Below are 18,248 nucleotides of genomic sequence, written 5' to 3'. Positions count from 1 at the left end.
CATTTTTATTGTTCCTGCTGCCCTGGGGACATATTGTTCTTCTTATGCAAAGATGATGATATTGACTCCCAGTCAGCAGGACATGTGGTCTGGCTTATTTGTCTCCTAGTAGTGATAGATTTGCATTGATCTTCCCATACTTTTTCTCCCAGTGCCAATATGAAACACATTTTCAAGTTAACTGGGTAGAAATAGTGATCTAGTCAGTGACAGCAGATCAGATACCACTCTTCTAATTGTTTAGCTTAGAGATTTTGAGCAATGGGTCCCAAACTAAGGGATGAGGAACTGAGGCAGGTACAAGCTAAGGACATGAAAGTGCCTGGAGGAACTTATTCAAAGTACACACGCTCAGACTACCCTCTAATTCCAGGGATTCCTTTGTGCCCACTCTCAAAAAACAAAAACAAAAAAACGCTGTTTAAAATGCCATTCTTCGTCACTATCTTCTTCACTTTCATTCGTGAACCTACCTCATTGAATGTATCATGTTACATTGCAACATAGACAGACAGGTGATACATAGATGGTTTTCTATTGCTGCTGTAACAAATTACCACAAAGCCTTTGTGGCTTAGAACAACATAAGTTTATTATCTTATAGTTCTGGAAGTCAGAAGTCTAAAATGAGTGTGCAGGACTGCATTCCTTCTGGAGGCTCTAGGGGAGAATTCATATTCTTACCTTTTCCAGCTTCTAGAGGTCACTTACATTCCCTAGCTCCAGGCCCGTTCCTCCATCTTCAAAGCTGGCAATGCAGCATCTTCTCTCCCCTCTGACCTCATGCTTCCCTCTTACAAGGACTTTTGTGGTTACATTGGGCCTATCTGGATAATTCAGGATAGTCTCCCCTTCACAAGATCCATCCTTAACCACATTTGCAAAGTTCCTCTTACCATGTAAGTTGACATATTCAGAGGTTCCAAGGATTAGAATGTGGAAATCTTTGAGGGGCCATTATTGTGTCTACCACAGATGATAGGTAGGTAGGTAGATGGATGGATGGATGGATGGATGGATGGATGGATGGATGGGTGGGTGGGTGGATGGATGGATGGATGGATAGATAGAGTTTTAAGTAACGTTGCCCAAAATCAGACTATCAAATAGGAAAGATCAAATCAACCAAAAAGGATCAAAGCCCTGGCTTCAACTCCGCATTGTCATGAGCAATCAAATAGTTCATTTGGGAAGACCAGACCAGTATGGCAATGATCACATGTCCAGCAGGGCATGATCACATTTCCTCTAAGAATGATTTAAGACTGCTTGGATGAGAGAATGGACCAAGAGATGGAAACTAAAGAGAGAGTTTAGCTAGCACAGCTTAAGAGTTTTCATGCAGTCATAATGATGCAAAGATAAAATAGACTGCTTTTGAGAGAAATAAATTCCCTATTATTCTGTTAAAATATATGAAACTAATGACCACTTTATGGGGATATTACAAAAGAGAATTCAAAAGTAGAAAGGGGACTGAAGTAAATAAAATTTATGATCTCTTCCAACCCAGGTCTCTGGGAACTCATAATGTGTTCATGTAACAAAAGAATAGGAGTAAGTCACATCCCACATGGAACCATCAATTTGTGTGAGAGAGTAGAACGGCTAGAAGCTCAATTCTGGGTTTGGTGGGTCTATTTTCAAATCCTGCTCTGCACTGTCTCATTGGCAGTTTATTTAACCTCACTGAGCTTCAGTTTCCTAATCTGTATGGTATGAGTGTTGTGAACATTGAGCTTGATAATGTAAATAGATCAAAAGATCTCAGCGCAGTCTCTGACACATAGGAAGCATTCAAAATGGTAGCTATTAGAAGCCAATATTAAAACACACTGTAACTTAAACTAGCACAACCAGCCCTATTTTCAGTCTTAGAGCCATTTGAACACTCTGTCAGGTCTCTACCATCCTCACAAGTGGAGGAATTAAAAACAAACAATAACAACAACAACAAACCCACAAATCTATGTCCAGACAAGCTTCATGGGCAGTGTGTGGGGTGACTTACATAATGTTCACTGCCACCGCACAGCTCGAAACAATGATCATCACGGTCGCCTGGATCTGGTAATTGGAGTACAGCAGGCGTTCACACGCTAGGTACACCAACACACCAGTCACCGCCCAGACACATAGGATGGACAGCAGGGCACCAAGGATCTCTAGGGATTCAAGCACACAGACACGCATAAACAAAGAATTTGTGAATCACCTTAACCTCCCCAAGAGTCATAAGATATTAATGCTCCATTCCCCCCCCCCAAAAAAAGAGAGGCTTCACACTAGCTCACTCGGTGATTCACAAAGCAAAAGTGTGGATGGATTTTAGCACTAAGATGAGACACTTTAATGTTGTATTCATAAAACACCAGTGTCTGAGTTCATTATGCTCCATATTACTAAGTAATTTTCAGCAAATTTTTAAAGCATATTAATGGCTGCCTGCCCTTGCTGTTTTCCTGAGGGATTTTAATTTAAACAGGTGCTAAAATGATTGAAACTTATTAGGAGATGAAATAACGGGACACAAAGAGTAAAATGTGTTTAGAAACTCTTAATTTTGCCATAAAACATTTACAACTTGCCAGCACTGTAAAATAGTAAAAAGGGAAGCCTTCAGAGACTTAATGAAAATGAGTTTCATATGCCAACCCAACATATTATAAACACAGAGGCAAACTCCAAGGTATATCAACGCTCTAACTGCATTTTACAAGCAAGAGTAAGGAAAAGAAGTGTCAGAATGGAGACATTTACATGAACATTTAAAGATAAGATAGCGTTCAAGCTTCCCACTAAGTGAACTATGTTTGCTCACTTAGAAGTTCCTTACACCTCACCTTGATCTTTCACTCAACCTTGTAAATAGGTTCTAAAAGCCTACAAGGCTCTAGAAACATTCTGTGAGTCAGTAGTCAGGCACATTTCATAATTCTGACCTTCCCCCTTTTAAAGCAGAGCAATGTAACATATTATTTCCCAGACTTCAGTCATTTACATATACTTTCATGATTTTTTATCATATTCACATGCCCCCTGTCTCACTGGCCACTTAACACTCTTTTTTTTTTTTTTATTGAGGTATGGTTGATGTACAATGTTATGTAAATTTCAGGTGTATGAGATAGTGATTCAAAATTTTTAAAGGCTATATTCCATTTATAGTTATTATAAAATATTGGCTAGATTCCCAGTGTTGTACAATATATCCTTGTAGCTTATTTATTTTATATATAATAGCTTGTAGCTCTTAATCCCCTACCCCTATCATGCCCCTCCCCGCTTCCCTCTCCCCACTGGTAACCACTAGTTTGTTCTCTAAATCTGTGAGTCTGCTTCTGTTTTGTTATATTTACTAGTTTGTTGTATTTTTTATATTCCACATATCAGTGATATCACATAGTATTTGTCTTTCTCTGTCTGACTTATTTCACTTAGCATAATGCCTTCCAAGTCCATCCATGTTGTTGCAAATGGCAAAATTTCATTCTTGTTATGGCCAAGTAGGATTCCACTGTATGTGTATGTATACGTATGTATATATGTGTATATATATACTACATCTTTATCCCCTCATCTGTTGGTGGGCAGTTAGGTTACTTCCATATCTTGGAAATTGTAAATAATGTTGCTGTGAGCATTGGGGTGCATGTATTAGCATTATCTTTACATAAACTCACTTTTTGTACTTAGCTTCTTCCTAAACAATGTTAACCATGAATTTACATGTTTGATGTGCTAGTTGATTTTCACCTATATGTCTATGGAGGTGCTGCCTAATATGGTAGCCATCAATCACATGTGGCTATTTAAATTTAAAATAAGTATAATTAAAAATCCAGTTCTTCAGTAGAACTAGCCACATCTAAAGTGCTCCATGACCACATTGTATTATCTATTATACAACATTTCCCTTGAAGCAGAAAGCCCTATTGAACAGGCCTGGTCTTCTACAGTGTCAATGCTCATGGACTTCCATCACCAGGATGAGAAAGTTCAAGCAGCAATCTAAATTCTGAGTCTTCCGTGTGTTTACAAAGCAGCTTTGACCAATGGTATGAGAAAGGGTAAAATACGTGTAAAAATTTATGCAGATAAATGATGGGTGCTCAGCCAAAGGTACATGTTTTCCAAGTGTAGCCCTATTCAGGGACTGAAAAGCATCTTAAATCACATTGTCACCAAGTCTTTTTATTGATGTTTATTGCCTCACCCCTCTCTTTCTCTCTCTCTCTCTCTCTCAGTGTTAAAGGAAAGGCAATCCAAAACACCTGTGTTGATAAGTTGTTTGACATGAAATTAGAACTTCCTATCATTCTAAACTTGAAAAACCACAATCCACAATTGTCAGCCTACAAGCTGTGGTCTCTGTCTATTGGCACCTTACGGTGAAGGCTGGCCGTGTTAGCATGTTGCCCAAAGCTCTGCCCTCAGATCTCCTCCACATTGATTTTCTCAACTGGTGTGAAAATACAGAATTGTAACTCTTTGTACACATGATTTGTACATTCAGCCAGTAGCTCCTCCAGCTGATATAAGGAATAATACAGAGGAGGAGAAGTGGAGTGACAGTATGTGTTGGAGAGAGGGGTGGATTGTAAAAATGAGCCAAAGTAAAAGCTTCCCAGGTAGTAAACCCTCATCATACCTGGGCCCATTCCTAGACAAGAGCAAGCCATCACTCGTCAAAGAACCAGATCTAAGAAAGAGGAAAAATAAACTTTCATTTCCTCTTCCTCCTCTTCCTTCTCCTTTTCTTGTTGTTGTTGATGGCTGATTGAACAAGATATCCAGCTGAGCCATTCACTGAATGGCTAAATGCTGTGTGAGCAGGAAAGTCCATATTCTATTCCCAACCCCCCTATAAGAAGTTCTTCAATCTCTCCAACTCTCTTGGGCTCTCTGTGCTTTACTTTGCAAAATGGTAGAAGCTTCACCCCACCCTCTCTCCCAGATGCCGGGTCATTTAATGAATAATATCATGGCTGTTAGCACACACTGAGATTCTTGGACTGGGGTGGTTGCTAAAGTGAGGTATGTGTTCCTGCTGTCGCATTGGAGTAGAGGTAGCGCCATTAATCTGGCTCTTAGCGGAATTAGCGTTGAGAACACACATTACCACGTACACATCTATTTCACTCTGTGAACCAGAGATGTACCTCCAAGGGATTTTCAAACAAGGCTTTTCACTGTCCCTTCCATTTTTATCCTCAGTTTGACTCTGCAGCGTTACTCTGTGTCAGTGCTCAGTTGATGAACTGTACCTGCTCGGTGCCATCCAAATGTTAGCCGCTTGGAGGGGGGTTTCGATGACAACCACAAGGAGAAGAGACTGAGCAGGAAACTGGTCAGGTCAATTAAGAGATGGGCAGCGTCTGTGATGACAGCAAGACTCCCAGCAATGTGTCCACCTCGGGGATGCAGAATAGGATATGGGGTTAGGGCCCCAGAGTGCAACTAGATCATATACATACTAACCGCAGCTGGTGAAAATGCCACAGACTCACAGAACTGAAGACGAGGAAGGGTCTTAACTTTGATTTAATCCACCTCTTTTTCCCAATTTGACAAGTAGAGAAACCACGATCCAGAGAGTGGGTAGGATTTGAACATGTAGAATTGAATTGCACAAGAGAGGCCATTCCTGGGAGAGCTAAGGTACAGAGATAAGAGAATGTGGGGAACATTTGAAGAACATCCCGATTAGACTGGGGCATGAGGATGCAAAAGAAATATAAAAAGAGGAGGCTGGAGAGGTGCAGGCCAGATTGAAAGGGTCTCCAGACTGAGGACCTGGACTTTGGTCTGTAAACCAAATGACACAATCTGGCCCACCGATGTGCTGTTATTTGACTTGTAATTTTACCATAGTCTTTACCGCTTCCTTCTGTTCCGCTAATTTATGTTATCCACCTGGTTTTGAGATCGCTGTTATGAATAGTGGGGAGGAGTAAGAAGAAAGGGCAGGTACCTTCCAATGAGATTCTTTTTTTTTAATTTCTATTTTATATTGGAGTAGAGTTGATTTACAATGTTGTGTTAGCTTCAGGTGTACAGCTACGTGATTTAGTTGTACATATACATATATCTGTTCTTTTTCAGATTCCTTTTCCATATAGGTTATTGCAGAACACTGAGTAGCATTCCCTGTGTTATACAGTAGGCCCTGGTTAATTATCTATTTTATATATAGTAGTGTGTATATGTTATATATAGTAGGTTGTATATGTTATATATAGTAGTGTGTATATGTTAACCCCATACTCCTAATTTATCCCACCCCCTTTCCCTTTGGTAACTATAAATTTATTTTCTATGTCTGTGAGTCTGTTTCTGTTTAGTAAATACGTTCATTTGTATCATTTTTTTAGATTCCACAGATAAGCGATATCATATGATATTTGTCTTTCTCTGTCTGACTTACTTCACTTAGTATGATAATCTTGAATGCATCAACAGTCCAATAAAGGACAGAAAGAGAACCCAAGCCATGGGACACCTGCCTTGTTTTTCTCTCCATTTGGTGTGTTCCCTGTACTTCTGTCTAGTTCTTCTTTGTGAAAAGACCTCCAACCTCTAAAATAGAAGTCAAAAGGACAACCTTGTCTTTTCCTTCTCGAACAGGGCTTGTTGTTTGAGTGCAATAACCTTTATTGTTCTTACTACAATCTCCCAGCAAAGAGCTTCCGCTGACTGATTAGTCCTCCCAGAAGCTGTTTATTGCCTTGTGTGCAACAAAGCTACAGAGACTGTCAGCCATCAGCCCCTCCATCATCAGACTCACCTTGTCTCAACTAATGATTTAAAAAAATTGCATATAAGGTTCATAATTGCAATAAGCCCCACAGATCACTGGCTCTAGCTATAGTTAATATCTGGTTTGTCAAAGTTTAATGGTCTGAAGCAAAGTAGTCTTCAAGCTTGTTACTGAGCTGTCAGGGCAAAAATCAGAATGATTCATTAGCCAAAAAGCAACATTTTGCTAACAAATCAGCTGTCCTTCCAATTATCCTCTAATGTTGCTCTGTCTGCCAAACTTGGGCCTGAGAATAAAGCTGTGTTAATAATGCATTATTTCTTGCCCAGGGAATGACTACATGCAGATAAGCAGCATGCCGCAATCTTAGCAATGAATGATGGTGATGAATGATGGTATGCTGGGCTAAAATTGTAGCTTAAGTCAAGGAAATGAAATCTTACAGGGGTTCTTCAACAGGCTCAGCTGAGTCAGGAGGTAACTGGGAAAGAAAAAGAGCTTGCTTTGGAAGAAGCATGTTTATATGGAGACCCGGGAACTGAGAATCATTCTGCAACCATCCAAGCTGCTTATAAGAACAATCCAAAAAACTGTGGGCAATCATGCTGAATCCTATGGAGTAAACTGTTTGTAAGAGGTAGTCTGTGACTGAGTTTGCATTTGCTTCTGAAAGCATGGGGTGTTATCGACAATTAATTCAATCATCCAGCCAGGATGTATTGAGACCTTACTGTGCACATCACAGGGATAGGGTACACAAAAATAAACAAAGTTAAACAAAGCACAGTTCCTCTCTTCAGTGATCCCATTGTCTAACACTCACTGTATAGAAAACAGGCATCATGGGCTAGGGGATCAGAAAGCCACTCTCACTGGGAGCCCTGAAGAACTTACCACAGGAGGGAAGGGTAAGAATTAACTAGAAAGGAAGAGTTTTTCAGAAAGAGATAAGAGCAAGAACAAAAACAGAGAGAAGTGACAGAACAGGGCACCTTTGTGGAAAAGTAGGAGGTGTGGTGTGTTGGAGAAATAACGGGAAATGAGACTGGAAAGGTGGCTTGGGGACCCTTGTGTATGGTGTCACACGTAATGCTAAAGGATTTGAATGTTATCCTGTGGGACAAAGGGATCATTTTGTGATTTTGAGGCAAGGTTGTGACATGTTCAGATCTGTATTTAAGCGGGAGATCTTTGCCAGCAATAGGGAGGATGACTTGGGCTGGGGGCGGGGGAGGGAGAAGCTGAAGGTTAAGACACAGCAGAAATAGCCAAAGGAAACTGAGATAAAGGCATGAAGTAAGGCAGTAACAGACATGTTCCTGGATTACATGGCAAAATGCAGAGAGTCATGCAGTTAGAACAAGATAGGAGAGGCACTAAGGACTGGAAACAGACTCTTCTAGGGTCTGTGGGATGAAGATGACAGTAGGAAAGCAGGGGAGCCACTGGCCCTGGGTCTCATATTCACCCCAGCTTTGGAGAGTTGCTGTTAAGTACATGTGACGTTTTCTGTGGAGAACAGACATGCTAACAGGATTGGGAGAAATAAATATTCATCTGACAATTGTAGTCTTGTGTCCCATTTCTAGACAACCCCAGTGTATGCTATTAATTCATATTTTTAAAATTCTTTGTTTTATGAATAGCATTATTACACTACATATGATGTTATGTCAAAAACTCATGAAGTCATTATTTAACATGTATTTAAAACACACCACAGTTTGCATTGGCACGTTTTGACATTTCTTAAATTTTTAATACCAACAACCTCAAAAAAATAAGTAGCCTAAGCCACTGAGATGCCCTGGCTCTAGTACAAAATAAGCACCCTTAGCAATAAAGCTTGTGGTTATCACATCACTCAGCTTTAGCTTTCTCTTACTAGGAGAGAGGTTTTTTTTTTTTACTCTGAGATACTTACCATCTTCCCCAGCCTGCTCCCAGATCTATACGCCTTTCCAGCAAACCAATGCTTCCTCCATTCTTGCTTAACTCTAAATAGTCCTGCTTCAGGATGTCTTTTCCTGACTACTCTCATTTTCTTCCAGAAATGGCCATACTTGAGCTTGTTTTTGTGAGTTCTCGGTTTCTGTACGTCTGTCTTCTTAAAAAGGGATGCATGTTTACATATGTAGTGTAACTCCTCTTTATGGCCTTGCTACAATAGGAATTTTTACATTCAATCAGAAAGTATCCCAATTCAGTAGGTTCAAAGCCTTAGCCTTCTTTAATTCCCTCTTCCTATCTGCTCTGCACCCTGTGGCCAGTTCTTTCTCTAAACACAGCTCTGTGACCTGGTTCTCCCCTGTTCTAAACGCCAGTTACTCCCCAAAGCCTACAGAATAAATCCAGCTTCCCCAGCTGGGCCTCACAACCTCCTAGAACCCTCAGCCACCATTCTAGTTTCATTCCTCACTAACCATGTTTTACCCCACACCACTGCCTTAGGTTCTTTCAGTTGTAAGTCATAAATGCACAACTCAAACTAGCTTAAACAACAACAAAATGATCGTTTATTGGCTCAAATAACTGAGAACAAATCTGGGTGGGGTTGGATCGGGTACAGCCTAATCATAAGGTTCAAAAAATTTTTGTTGGGGCTCTACTCTGTCTCCAACTATTGCTATTTCTTGTTCTGCTGAAGACAGACTTCCTCCCCCTCAGCAAAAAAAAAAAGGTGGGCCTCTGGGTTTATATCATTTCAGCATAGTATTTTAAAGGAAAGAGAGAGAGCTTTTTTCCCAGTCTCCCTATGTAAAGACCCAGAGACTCCGATTAATCCAGCTTGCTGTCTCACAGCCAGCCGTGCCTGTGAGCATGAGGGACTTGGGCCAGGAGGACCAGAGCTGCAGCCAGGACAGTAAGTATGAGAAAGCTTGCTGGGCAGGCAATGCCAGTCCACTGCAAACGGTGCCACCCAAATGTGGCTAACACATCAGAATCACTTGAATTTCCTTCTAAGAATACAGATTTCTTGTCCTATTGCTGACCTAAGAACTCAAAATCTTTCCAGGTAAGGCTGATACTTACTAACTCCTGGACCTCATTCAAGCCCCTCCATCTGAAAGGCCCTTCTCATCTCCCTCTTAGTCACCTCTCCATTCCTACTCATCCTTCAAGGCTTTGCTCAGATCCCATATCCTGCAGGAGGACCTCCCAGATTCCTAAAAGTCATCTGAGAATACTACTTGCTTTCTCTGACATGGTCAAAAATGGTTTTAGGAAGGAGGTGAGTTGTGGGTTGGGGTCTTGAATGATGGTCAGGGTTTTGATGGCTATGGAGAATGAGAGGGTTTTCCATGTAAATCAAAAGGCATAAGCAAAAGTTACAGAGACCTTAAGGTGCAATGATTATTTTGCATAGAATGAATAAATAGCTGAAACAGAAGAAGAGTCATATAGGGAAGTAGTAAAAGAAAAAGATTGATAGTCAGTTTGGCAGGCAAATGGTGGAATAACTTGAAAGCCAGAGTAAGAATTTTTCATTTTGTGCAGGATGCCAGCATTTTCCAGTATATTGATCTCTCTTCACTTGGTGCAGCTGAGTAGGGCCTACCACAGAGAGGGCCCCTGAACCAGCCTCTTTCTGCTACGAGAATACTTGTCAGTTTGCCCCTGTGCTCAGTAAAATTTCCTGTGCTTGACATGATGGGAAAAAGGTTGTGAAGGACTGAAATGGCAAAGGTGAGCCACTGAAGAATTTTGAAAACAGAATTAACACGATGAGAGCAATGTTTCAGGAAAATTAGCTCAACATCAATACAGCTCAAATTCCAAATGATTTTCTGTCAGTATCCGCTTAATTCCTTTACTGACAACATCACTTTCTTCTGACCCTAAAGCCAGATTTGAACTCATAGACTAATTATTAGGAATGAGAAGGAAAGGAGGAGATTGATTTGCTCACTCCAAGTGAATAGCTTCCCATTTCCCCTCTAAAAATTTTAGAAACAAATTGACAGGGCATACGGAAAGGTACAAGGAGAAAACTGAGTTTTGTGAATGGGAGGCCATCTCATTTCAGAATATTAATTCGATATCAGCTGGGGAGAATATGCGTCTATTCTCAGCATCCACATGTTTTCCGGGAAAAGCAAGAGAAGAAAGTTGTGCAGAAAACAAGCCAGTTTATACATCCTGCTGAGCTGTGTTTGCATGGGGTTGCGCAAGTACTTTATTTGGAAGGCTATGAATGTCCAGAACATCAGCTTTTCAAATCATGTTTCAAATGGATTATGTTTTTTAGATTTTCCGTTTTGTTGATCTCTTATGTGAGCAATTGAAAATTGTCCATAGTCTCGTGACTTTCAATAATAAAAAAGAATGCCCCTCTAGTATAGATATCAATGGATTTCCAGAGGGAGTTTTCCAGATTGGAGCTGCTAAAAGTAAATTCTTTGCAGCTCTATCAAGCTATTAAGTCATTCATTCAAAAGACTCACCCTGGCTCTAGAAATTGTGTGGTATCAATTTTTTAAAAAAATTTTAACTGGAAGGTTATTTACCAACTCTGGATTCATCTTGGACCGGATTGGGTCTAAGCTCTCTTCCAGTTTCCAAAAGCTATAAAAGTATACGTGTATAGGTCAGAAGACTCCATAACTTGAAGAAACTAATTCTAATTGCTTGCTATTATAGTGCTAAAAAAGAAAAAAAGCTTAACAGATTCTCCTCCACTATCAGATTATCATTAATTTAGCACTCTTTTGGGGTAATAAAGAGAAAATGAAGCCAAAATATTGGTAACAGAGTGTAACAAGTTATAGTGGTAAGAGTGGTAGTAGCCTATCGTACTTATATAGGTAGCTTATAGTGTTCTTGTTAATTTTTTGGTAAAAAAATTATAAATAAGATACCACAGCATACCAAAACCTTTAGATTAAGTTTAAAGCTGTACATAGCTTTATTATTAATAAAAAGAAAGGATACAAATATATTAAATAAAGATATAACTTAAGATATTAAAATATGCAATAAGACTACAACTCTGAGAAAAGAAAGAGGAAATAAAAATATTTTTAAAGCCAAAATTATGAATTAGAAAACAGAAGGAAAATTAAAATAATAATATATTCAATAAAAAATACATATATCAATAAAGTAAAGGAAAGTTTTATCAAGGAAAAGAAGTAAAAATATACAAACAATATTAAAATGAGAAAGGAGCTGGAATAAATAAGAGAATACCAATGTAAGACTATCATGTTCCATTGTATGATAATAAATTTGACAATTTCAGTGAGATGAATGACTTGGGAGATTTATAAATAACCAAAATTTACTCAAGAAGTAGAAATTTTGAGTATGTCCATGAATGAGGAAGAAGCTAAAATATATGAAAAATTATCTCCAAGAATGTCTCTGAAGTCAGACAATTTATCAGGGAGTTCTTAAAAAGGAAGAATAATTACAATGTCATATAAATTGTTTTAGTTTTTTTATAGAGTTGGCCAAAAAGTTTGTTCTGGATTCTCCTTAACGTCTTATGGAAAAACCCGAATGAACTTTTTGACCAGCCCAGTATATAAAAAGGAAATTATTAAAACTAAACTTTTCATTTTAATATGCATAACTCAGATTCAAAAACCAAGAAAAATAGCTCCAAAACAGAAAACTATAGTTAAATTTCAATGATCAAAAAAGTTACAATGATTTTTCAGTGTAAAAATTCTAACAAAATTATTAGTGACTCAGATTGAGCAATGCCTTGGAAGAATGGTCCACCGAGGTCTAGTCACCATAGTGAGAGCTTAAGAACATGAGCTCTGGAATTCAGATCACCTGCTCACTGATAGGTATGTTGTTAAAGTTGAGTACTTTACTCTTTGTGCTTCAGGTTTATGGTCTATAAAGTGCAATTCATAATAGGACCTACCTCTCAGGAATTTCATCGGGATTAAGTAAGGTGATACATAGAAAGCACTCATCACAGTTCCCAGCACATAGTAAGCATTAAACAAATTTTAGCTGTTGTCATCATAATACCAGAAATGCATCATGATCTCTTAATATAATACACATCAACAATGGGTAAAAAACTTTTAAAACAGAATCAATTTAAAAGATAAGGTTTTTGGGCTTCCCTGGTGGCGCAGTGGTTGAGAATCTGCCTGCCAATGCAGGGGACACGGGTTCGAGCCCTGGTCTGGGAAGATCCCACATGCTGCGGAGCAACTGGGCCCGTGAGCCACAATTACTGAGCCTGCGCCTCTGGAGCCTGTGCTCCGCAGCAAGAAAGGCCGCGATAATGAGAGGCCCGCGCACCGCGATGAAGAGCAGCCCCCACTTGCCGCAACTAGAGAAAGCCCTCGCACAGAAACGAAGACCCAACACAGCCATAAATAAATAAATAAATAAATAAAAATTAAAAAAATAAAAAAAAAAAGATAAAGTTTTTGATAAAAGTCAACACTCATCCTTGATTATCCGTTAACCATTAAAAAACTAGGACAAGGAGAATACTTCATTAACATAATAAAAATACTTAACCCCTCAGGAAACATTTCACTTAACAGCTAAATAGTTGAACATATGATTTGATTTAGCATATTATTTAACATGATAAAAATATGAAACATACAGAAGAGACATAACTATTGAAAGCAAGGAGAAATATAATTTTTTTGAACAAGAGAGGATTATCTCCTAGGAGGAGAGATGAGAGAGGAACAAGGAAAATTAACTGAGATACATTTAGAATGACAATAGTTCAAATACACTGTTGAGTACAAAATGAATATACAAAATGAGAACTTTCCAAAATCCAAAAAGTAACCATTTAGAAAGCAGGACATGAGAAAAGGAAGACCCTACTCACTTCTGGAAAGAATAAACCAAACACACAAAATAACTATAAATAACTCTAACAAGAAGTAGGTTGTCCTTGTGTTAAAACAAGCAAACTAAAAACATAAAACCTTAACTTGATGAGAGATGTAGAATATCTGGATAAATGGAGAAACATACTGTATTCCTGGAGGGAAAAACTGAGTATTTTAAGAAGATTTGTGTTCCCAAATTAATTTATATACCAATAAAATCAAAATTAGATTTTGGAGGAAACTGAACAAAATTATTCTCATGTTTAATTAGAGTAATAAACAGGAATGAACAGCCTTTACCTTTTTTCTGTTAAACAAAGGATAATGAGGAAAGAACAACAGATATTATAACATGTAAATCTACATTAAATATGTTACTACTGACAGAGATCAGCAGCACAGATAAAACACCTTAGAACCTAACTCTATTATTTATAGAAATTTGATAAATGATAAAAGTAATATGGAGAAAAATCAATGAAGGAAATAATGAATTATTCCATAAATGATGTGTAAATCTTTGTTAGCTCTTTAGAAAGAGAATTTTCAATGCTAAGAGCATAGATAATTTCACATTGATTTAAAATTAAATGCAAAAAATTGAACAACAACAAAATGATATTTATCTTCTCAGTAGATAGGAAAGGCTTACTAAGCACTAAAATAGTGAAAGAGTAGTAAAAGAAATCAGCTCAAAATGAAATGTTTGATACAATTACCTCTATAAAATTTGAAACTTCTCTAAGTCAAACCAAAAATTAAACAAAAACTAAAAAGTAAACAACAAACTAGAATAGTACTTATAACAGATATAACAAAAGTTTAATAACTATATAAAGAGCTCCCAGAGATCAATATAAAGAATTACAAATTATCTGAAAAAACAAGTGAGCCACAGATATTAAGAGGCAAATAGGAAATGCATTAACAGAGGGAAATACAGATCGTTAATAAACATGCAAATAATATTAATAGTAACAAAGGAATGCATATTAAAATAAAGCATATTCATCTATACATTAGCAAAGATTTTTGAAAGACTAAAATAAGTTCTGGGAAAGATTTGGAGAGAGAATCATTCTCATGTAGAGCTGGCAGATATAGGAATTGTTTCAAGCTTTCTGGATAGCAGTTTGGCAATGTGCATAAAGTAGTAATAAAAATATTCATGTCCTTCAACTAGTTATTTCCACTTTTAGGAATCTCTTTGAAGGAATTATCCAGAAAAGCAAGCAGAGTTTTATTCCAGATTTTTCATTGCAGCATTGTCCATAAGCAGGAAAAAACTCCCAGAATTTCTAACAATAGAGAGATGGTTATGTAAATCACAGTAGAGCATATTATAGAATATTGTTCAGGCATAGAAATGTTTTTGAAGAGTATTTGATGGCATGGCCAAAAGCACTGTGTGCTCTCAGTTATGTTAAAAAAAATTGTGAGCTATGAATAGAAAATATACTGTGTTGGGCTTCCCTGGTGGCGCAGTGGTTGAGAATCTGCCTGCCAGTGCAGGGGACACGGGTTCGAGCCCTGGTCTGGGAAGACCCCACATGCCATGGAGCAACTGGGCCCCTGAGCCACAACTACTGAGCCTGCGCGTCTGGAGCCTGTGCTCCGCAACGAGAGGCCGTGATAGTGAGAGGCCCGCGCACCGCAATGAAGAGTGGCCCCCGCTCGCTGCAACTAGAGAAAGCCCTAGCACAGAAATGAAGACCCAACACAGCAAAACATAAATAAATAAATTTAAAAAAAAAAAAGAAAGAAAATATACTGTAGAAAAATACTCCATAATGTTATTGAAGATTATCACTCAAAAGGGGATTGTGATGAATTTTATTTTGTTTCCTTCTGCTTTCCAACTTATCTACAATGAGCATATTGTTACTTTATATTTACAGAAAATATTCAGTCTTTTTTTAAAAGAACTTAGGCAACTCTCCTGTAATGATGCAGGGTTTTGTTTGTTTGCTTGTTTAATCAGAGAAGTCTTGAGAAATACTCACCAATGACCTCTGCAATCATGAAAACTAAGCATGTTCCTGAAGCAGCACAGAGTTTCCACTTGGCATAGACTTGCTCCTTTGCCCTGTTCTCTGTGGCCTTGGAGTTGCTGTGGCAGTGATACATGGCTCCTGACTCTGGCTCCTCTGGCTTCTCTCCAGGACGTTGATCTTTATTCAAGGGTTTCTGCTGGAGTTCCATGCTGAGGATGAGTTTGACAGAAGCAAGAAGTGAACATGGTTGCCAACAAACCTCTCACTGACAGCCCTACCCATTATCAGAACTGCTATGAGGACATTTGCTGACTAGCTAGGAACTTATAATTCATGGCTCCTTCTACAAGAAATATCAAATGTAAGGAACAAGTGAGAAATTTCCTTCTGAATTCTCAACTACAAACAGAGTTTTGCTTTTATTTAGGCAAGCTCTTATTCAGTCTATACTACCAGTGATTAAAAGAAAGTAAAGGAAAAGGAGAAAGGAAGCAGATACATTTTGGTGCATTTCCTTCACAGTCACTTCACATTGAAAACATTTTGGACACTGCTATAAATTTTAAAAGGAGCAGTAATGAGGTTATTATTATTAACGAGTAATGTGTGTATGAGTCAGCCTGGTGATTCAGACACTCACTATTGCATGGCAACACTCTCCCTTTCTTCTGCACAACAACATTGTTAATAGATCATAGCACTTTTTCCTGCTGATTCCATATGAACCCTCAGAAACCTTCTTAACACAGCTTTGCAGAAATCTCTACCAATCTATCAAAGTTGTAATGAGAGTTAAACCTACTTATACTTCCAAAAGCAGGCAATGCCTATCAGTTCTATTCAAATATAAAGCATTTATAGAAATATAGAGCCATTTATAGAAATACAGAATTTCACAAATGCAAAGATTGTAGATAACATTTAGTCCAACCCACAGTTTCTTACCTGAAGTAATTAAGATTCAGAGAGGTTAAGTAATTGCCTGAGGTCAAATAGCCAGGAAATGGGAGAGCTGGGACTCCAAGCCTAGTGTTTTTTCCACTATGCCCCCACTGCCCCTCTACCTGAACGTCGGTACACCTAAAACCAATTTTTACTGATGCCATGATCTTGAACTAATTAGATTTGTATTTTTTATTAAACTTATTAGAAGACATTAATAAGGTTCTTAGAGTAAGAACTTTACATTCATGACTTTGAAAGGTATAAAAATGGAAATAAATTATTTTCCTCCACTTGAAGAGTTACTTTGTCTTATCACCATCCACAAAAAGATCTGATGGTTTTGGCTTAAATGATGATTATTATTACAATTCTAATTATCCTTATATTTGGGGGGTTTTCCTGAATAAAATAACATACATATTCATTATAGAAAACCTGGAATTACAGAAAGGCACAAAGCAGAGGGAAAAAAAATCACTAATAAATTACCAGCAAGAGACAACTATTATTGATAGTTTTTTGTTTAGCTTTGTAATAAATAATTACTGTTTTTACTTAGAGTCCATATTAATTAGGATGTTTTTGATAGCAAGTACAGAAAACAAAGCTCATGCTAGGTAAATTAACAAATGGGAATTATTGGTTCTGCAACTGAAAACATCTAGAAGTATCAGGCTTCAGCCTGATTTATCAAAGCTCCAGATCCATTGCTCTGCAGTTCTCAACTACTCTTCAACCTCAGGCTGGTTTTCCTCATGTAGTGGAATAGTTGCCCAAGATAATCAGGACTGTGTACTTGTTTTTTATTATACAGCGAGAAGGAGTGTTCATTCTCCCAACTGCAAAACAGGGGTCCTGAGTTGCATGCTGATTTGGCCAGCCTCTGTAGCCAGAGGACTATGGATGTGCTAATTGGCTTAGACCTTGTTACAGCCAGAAGATTGGCTAAACCCAACAACGCTGACTCCTGGAGCTGAGAGTGGGGTAAATGCTACCCAAATCACATGACTGCAACTCAGTGGGGATGGGCTGGAATAGATTGTGGATGAAATGACAGTGTCACAATAGGATTCCACCAAAGATAGAGCTTTGGAACCTAATTTTTAGCTGTATATATTGTTAACATTTTCTCAATTTATTAAATATTCTATATCATTAGTTTAACATTCAGAGAGCATTATATTTAGTATAGCTATGTCACAACATAAGTAACTATTTTCTATTATTGAACAATTGACTCTTTTCCAATTATTTGGCACCACTGTGATTCATATCCTTATAGTTATCCTTTGGTAAATATATTATTATCTCCTTAAAATGCAATCCTGAAAGGGGAATTACTTGGCTAAAGAATATCTACATTTTGGGCTTCCCTGGTGGTGCAGTGGTTAAGAATCCGCCTGCCAATGTAGAGGACATGGGCTCGAGCCCTGGTCCGGGAAGATCCCACATGCCGCGGAGCAACTAAGCCCGTGAGCCACAACTACTGAGCCCGCGTGCCGCAACTACTGAAGCCCGAGCACCTAGAGCCTGTGCTCTGCAACAAGAGAAGCCACTGCAGTGAGAAGCCCACGCACAGCAACAAAGAGTAGCCCCCGCTCGCCGCGACTAGAGAAAGGCCGCGTGCAGCAACGAAGACCCAACGCAGCCAAAAATAAATAAGTAATTTTATTTTTAAAAAAAGAGTATCTGCATTTTTAAGGATTTTGATGTATATTGCCAAAT

The 18,248-nt window shown here is 38.3% G+C and overlaps 1 protein-coding gene across 1 annotated transcript in view; it reads right to left on the bottom strand.

Moving 5' to 3' along the window:
• SLC30A8 (solute carrier family 30 member 8) overlaps window positions 1-18,248 on the bottom strand; it is a 45,445-nt gene that overhangs the window by 10,913 nt on the left and 16,284 nt on the right. Inside the window, exons 2-4 of the mRNA XM_082433294.1 lie at window positions 15,588-15,787; window positions 5,268-5,414; window positions 2,012-2,165 (exon numbers count right to left, since the gene is read on the bottom strand). Of these exons, the coding sequence (XP_082289420.1) occupies window positions 2,012-2,165; window positions 5,268-5,414; window positions 15,588-15,787 (501 nt within the window). The remainder of the gene's footprint in view (window positions 1-2,011; window positions 2,166-5,267; window positions 5,415-15,587; window positions 15,788-18,248) is intronic.

This window comes from Balaenoptera physalus, assembly GCF_965194825.1.
Source record: "Balaenoptera physalus genome assembly, chromosome: 17".
NCBI lineage: Eukaryota > Metazoa > Chordata > Mammalia > Artiodactyla > Balaenopteridae > Balaenoptera > Balaenoptera physalus.
The sequence above is the reverse complement of the archived record's forward strand: the minus strand, read 5'-3'. Positions and strand labels throughout refer to the sequence as shown.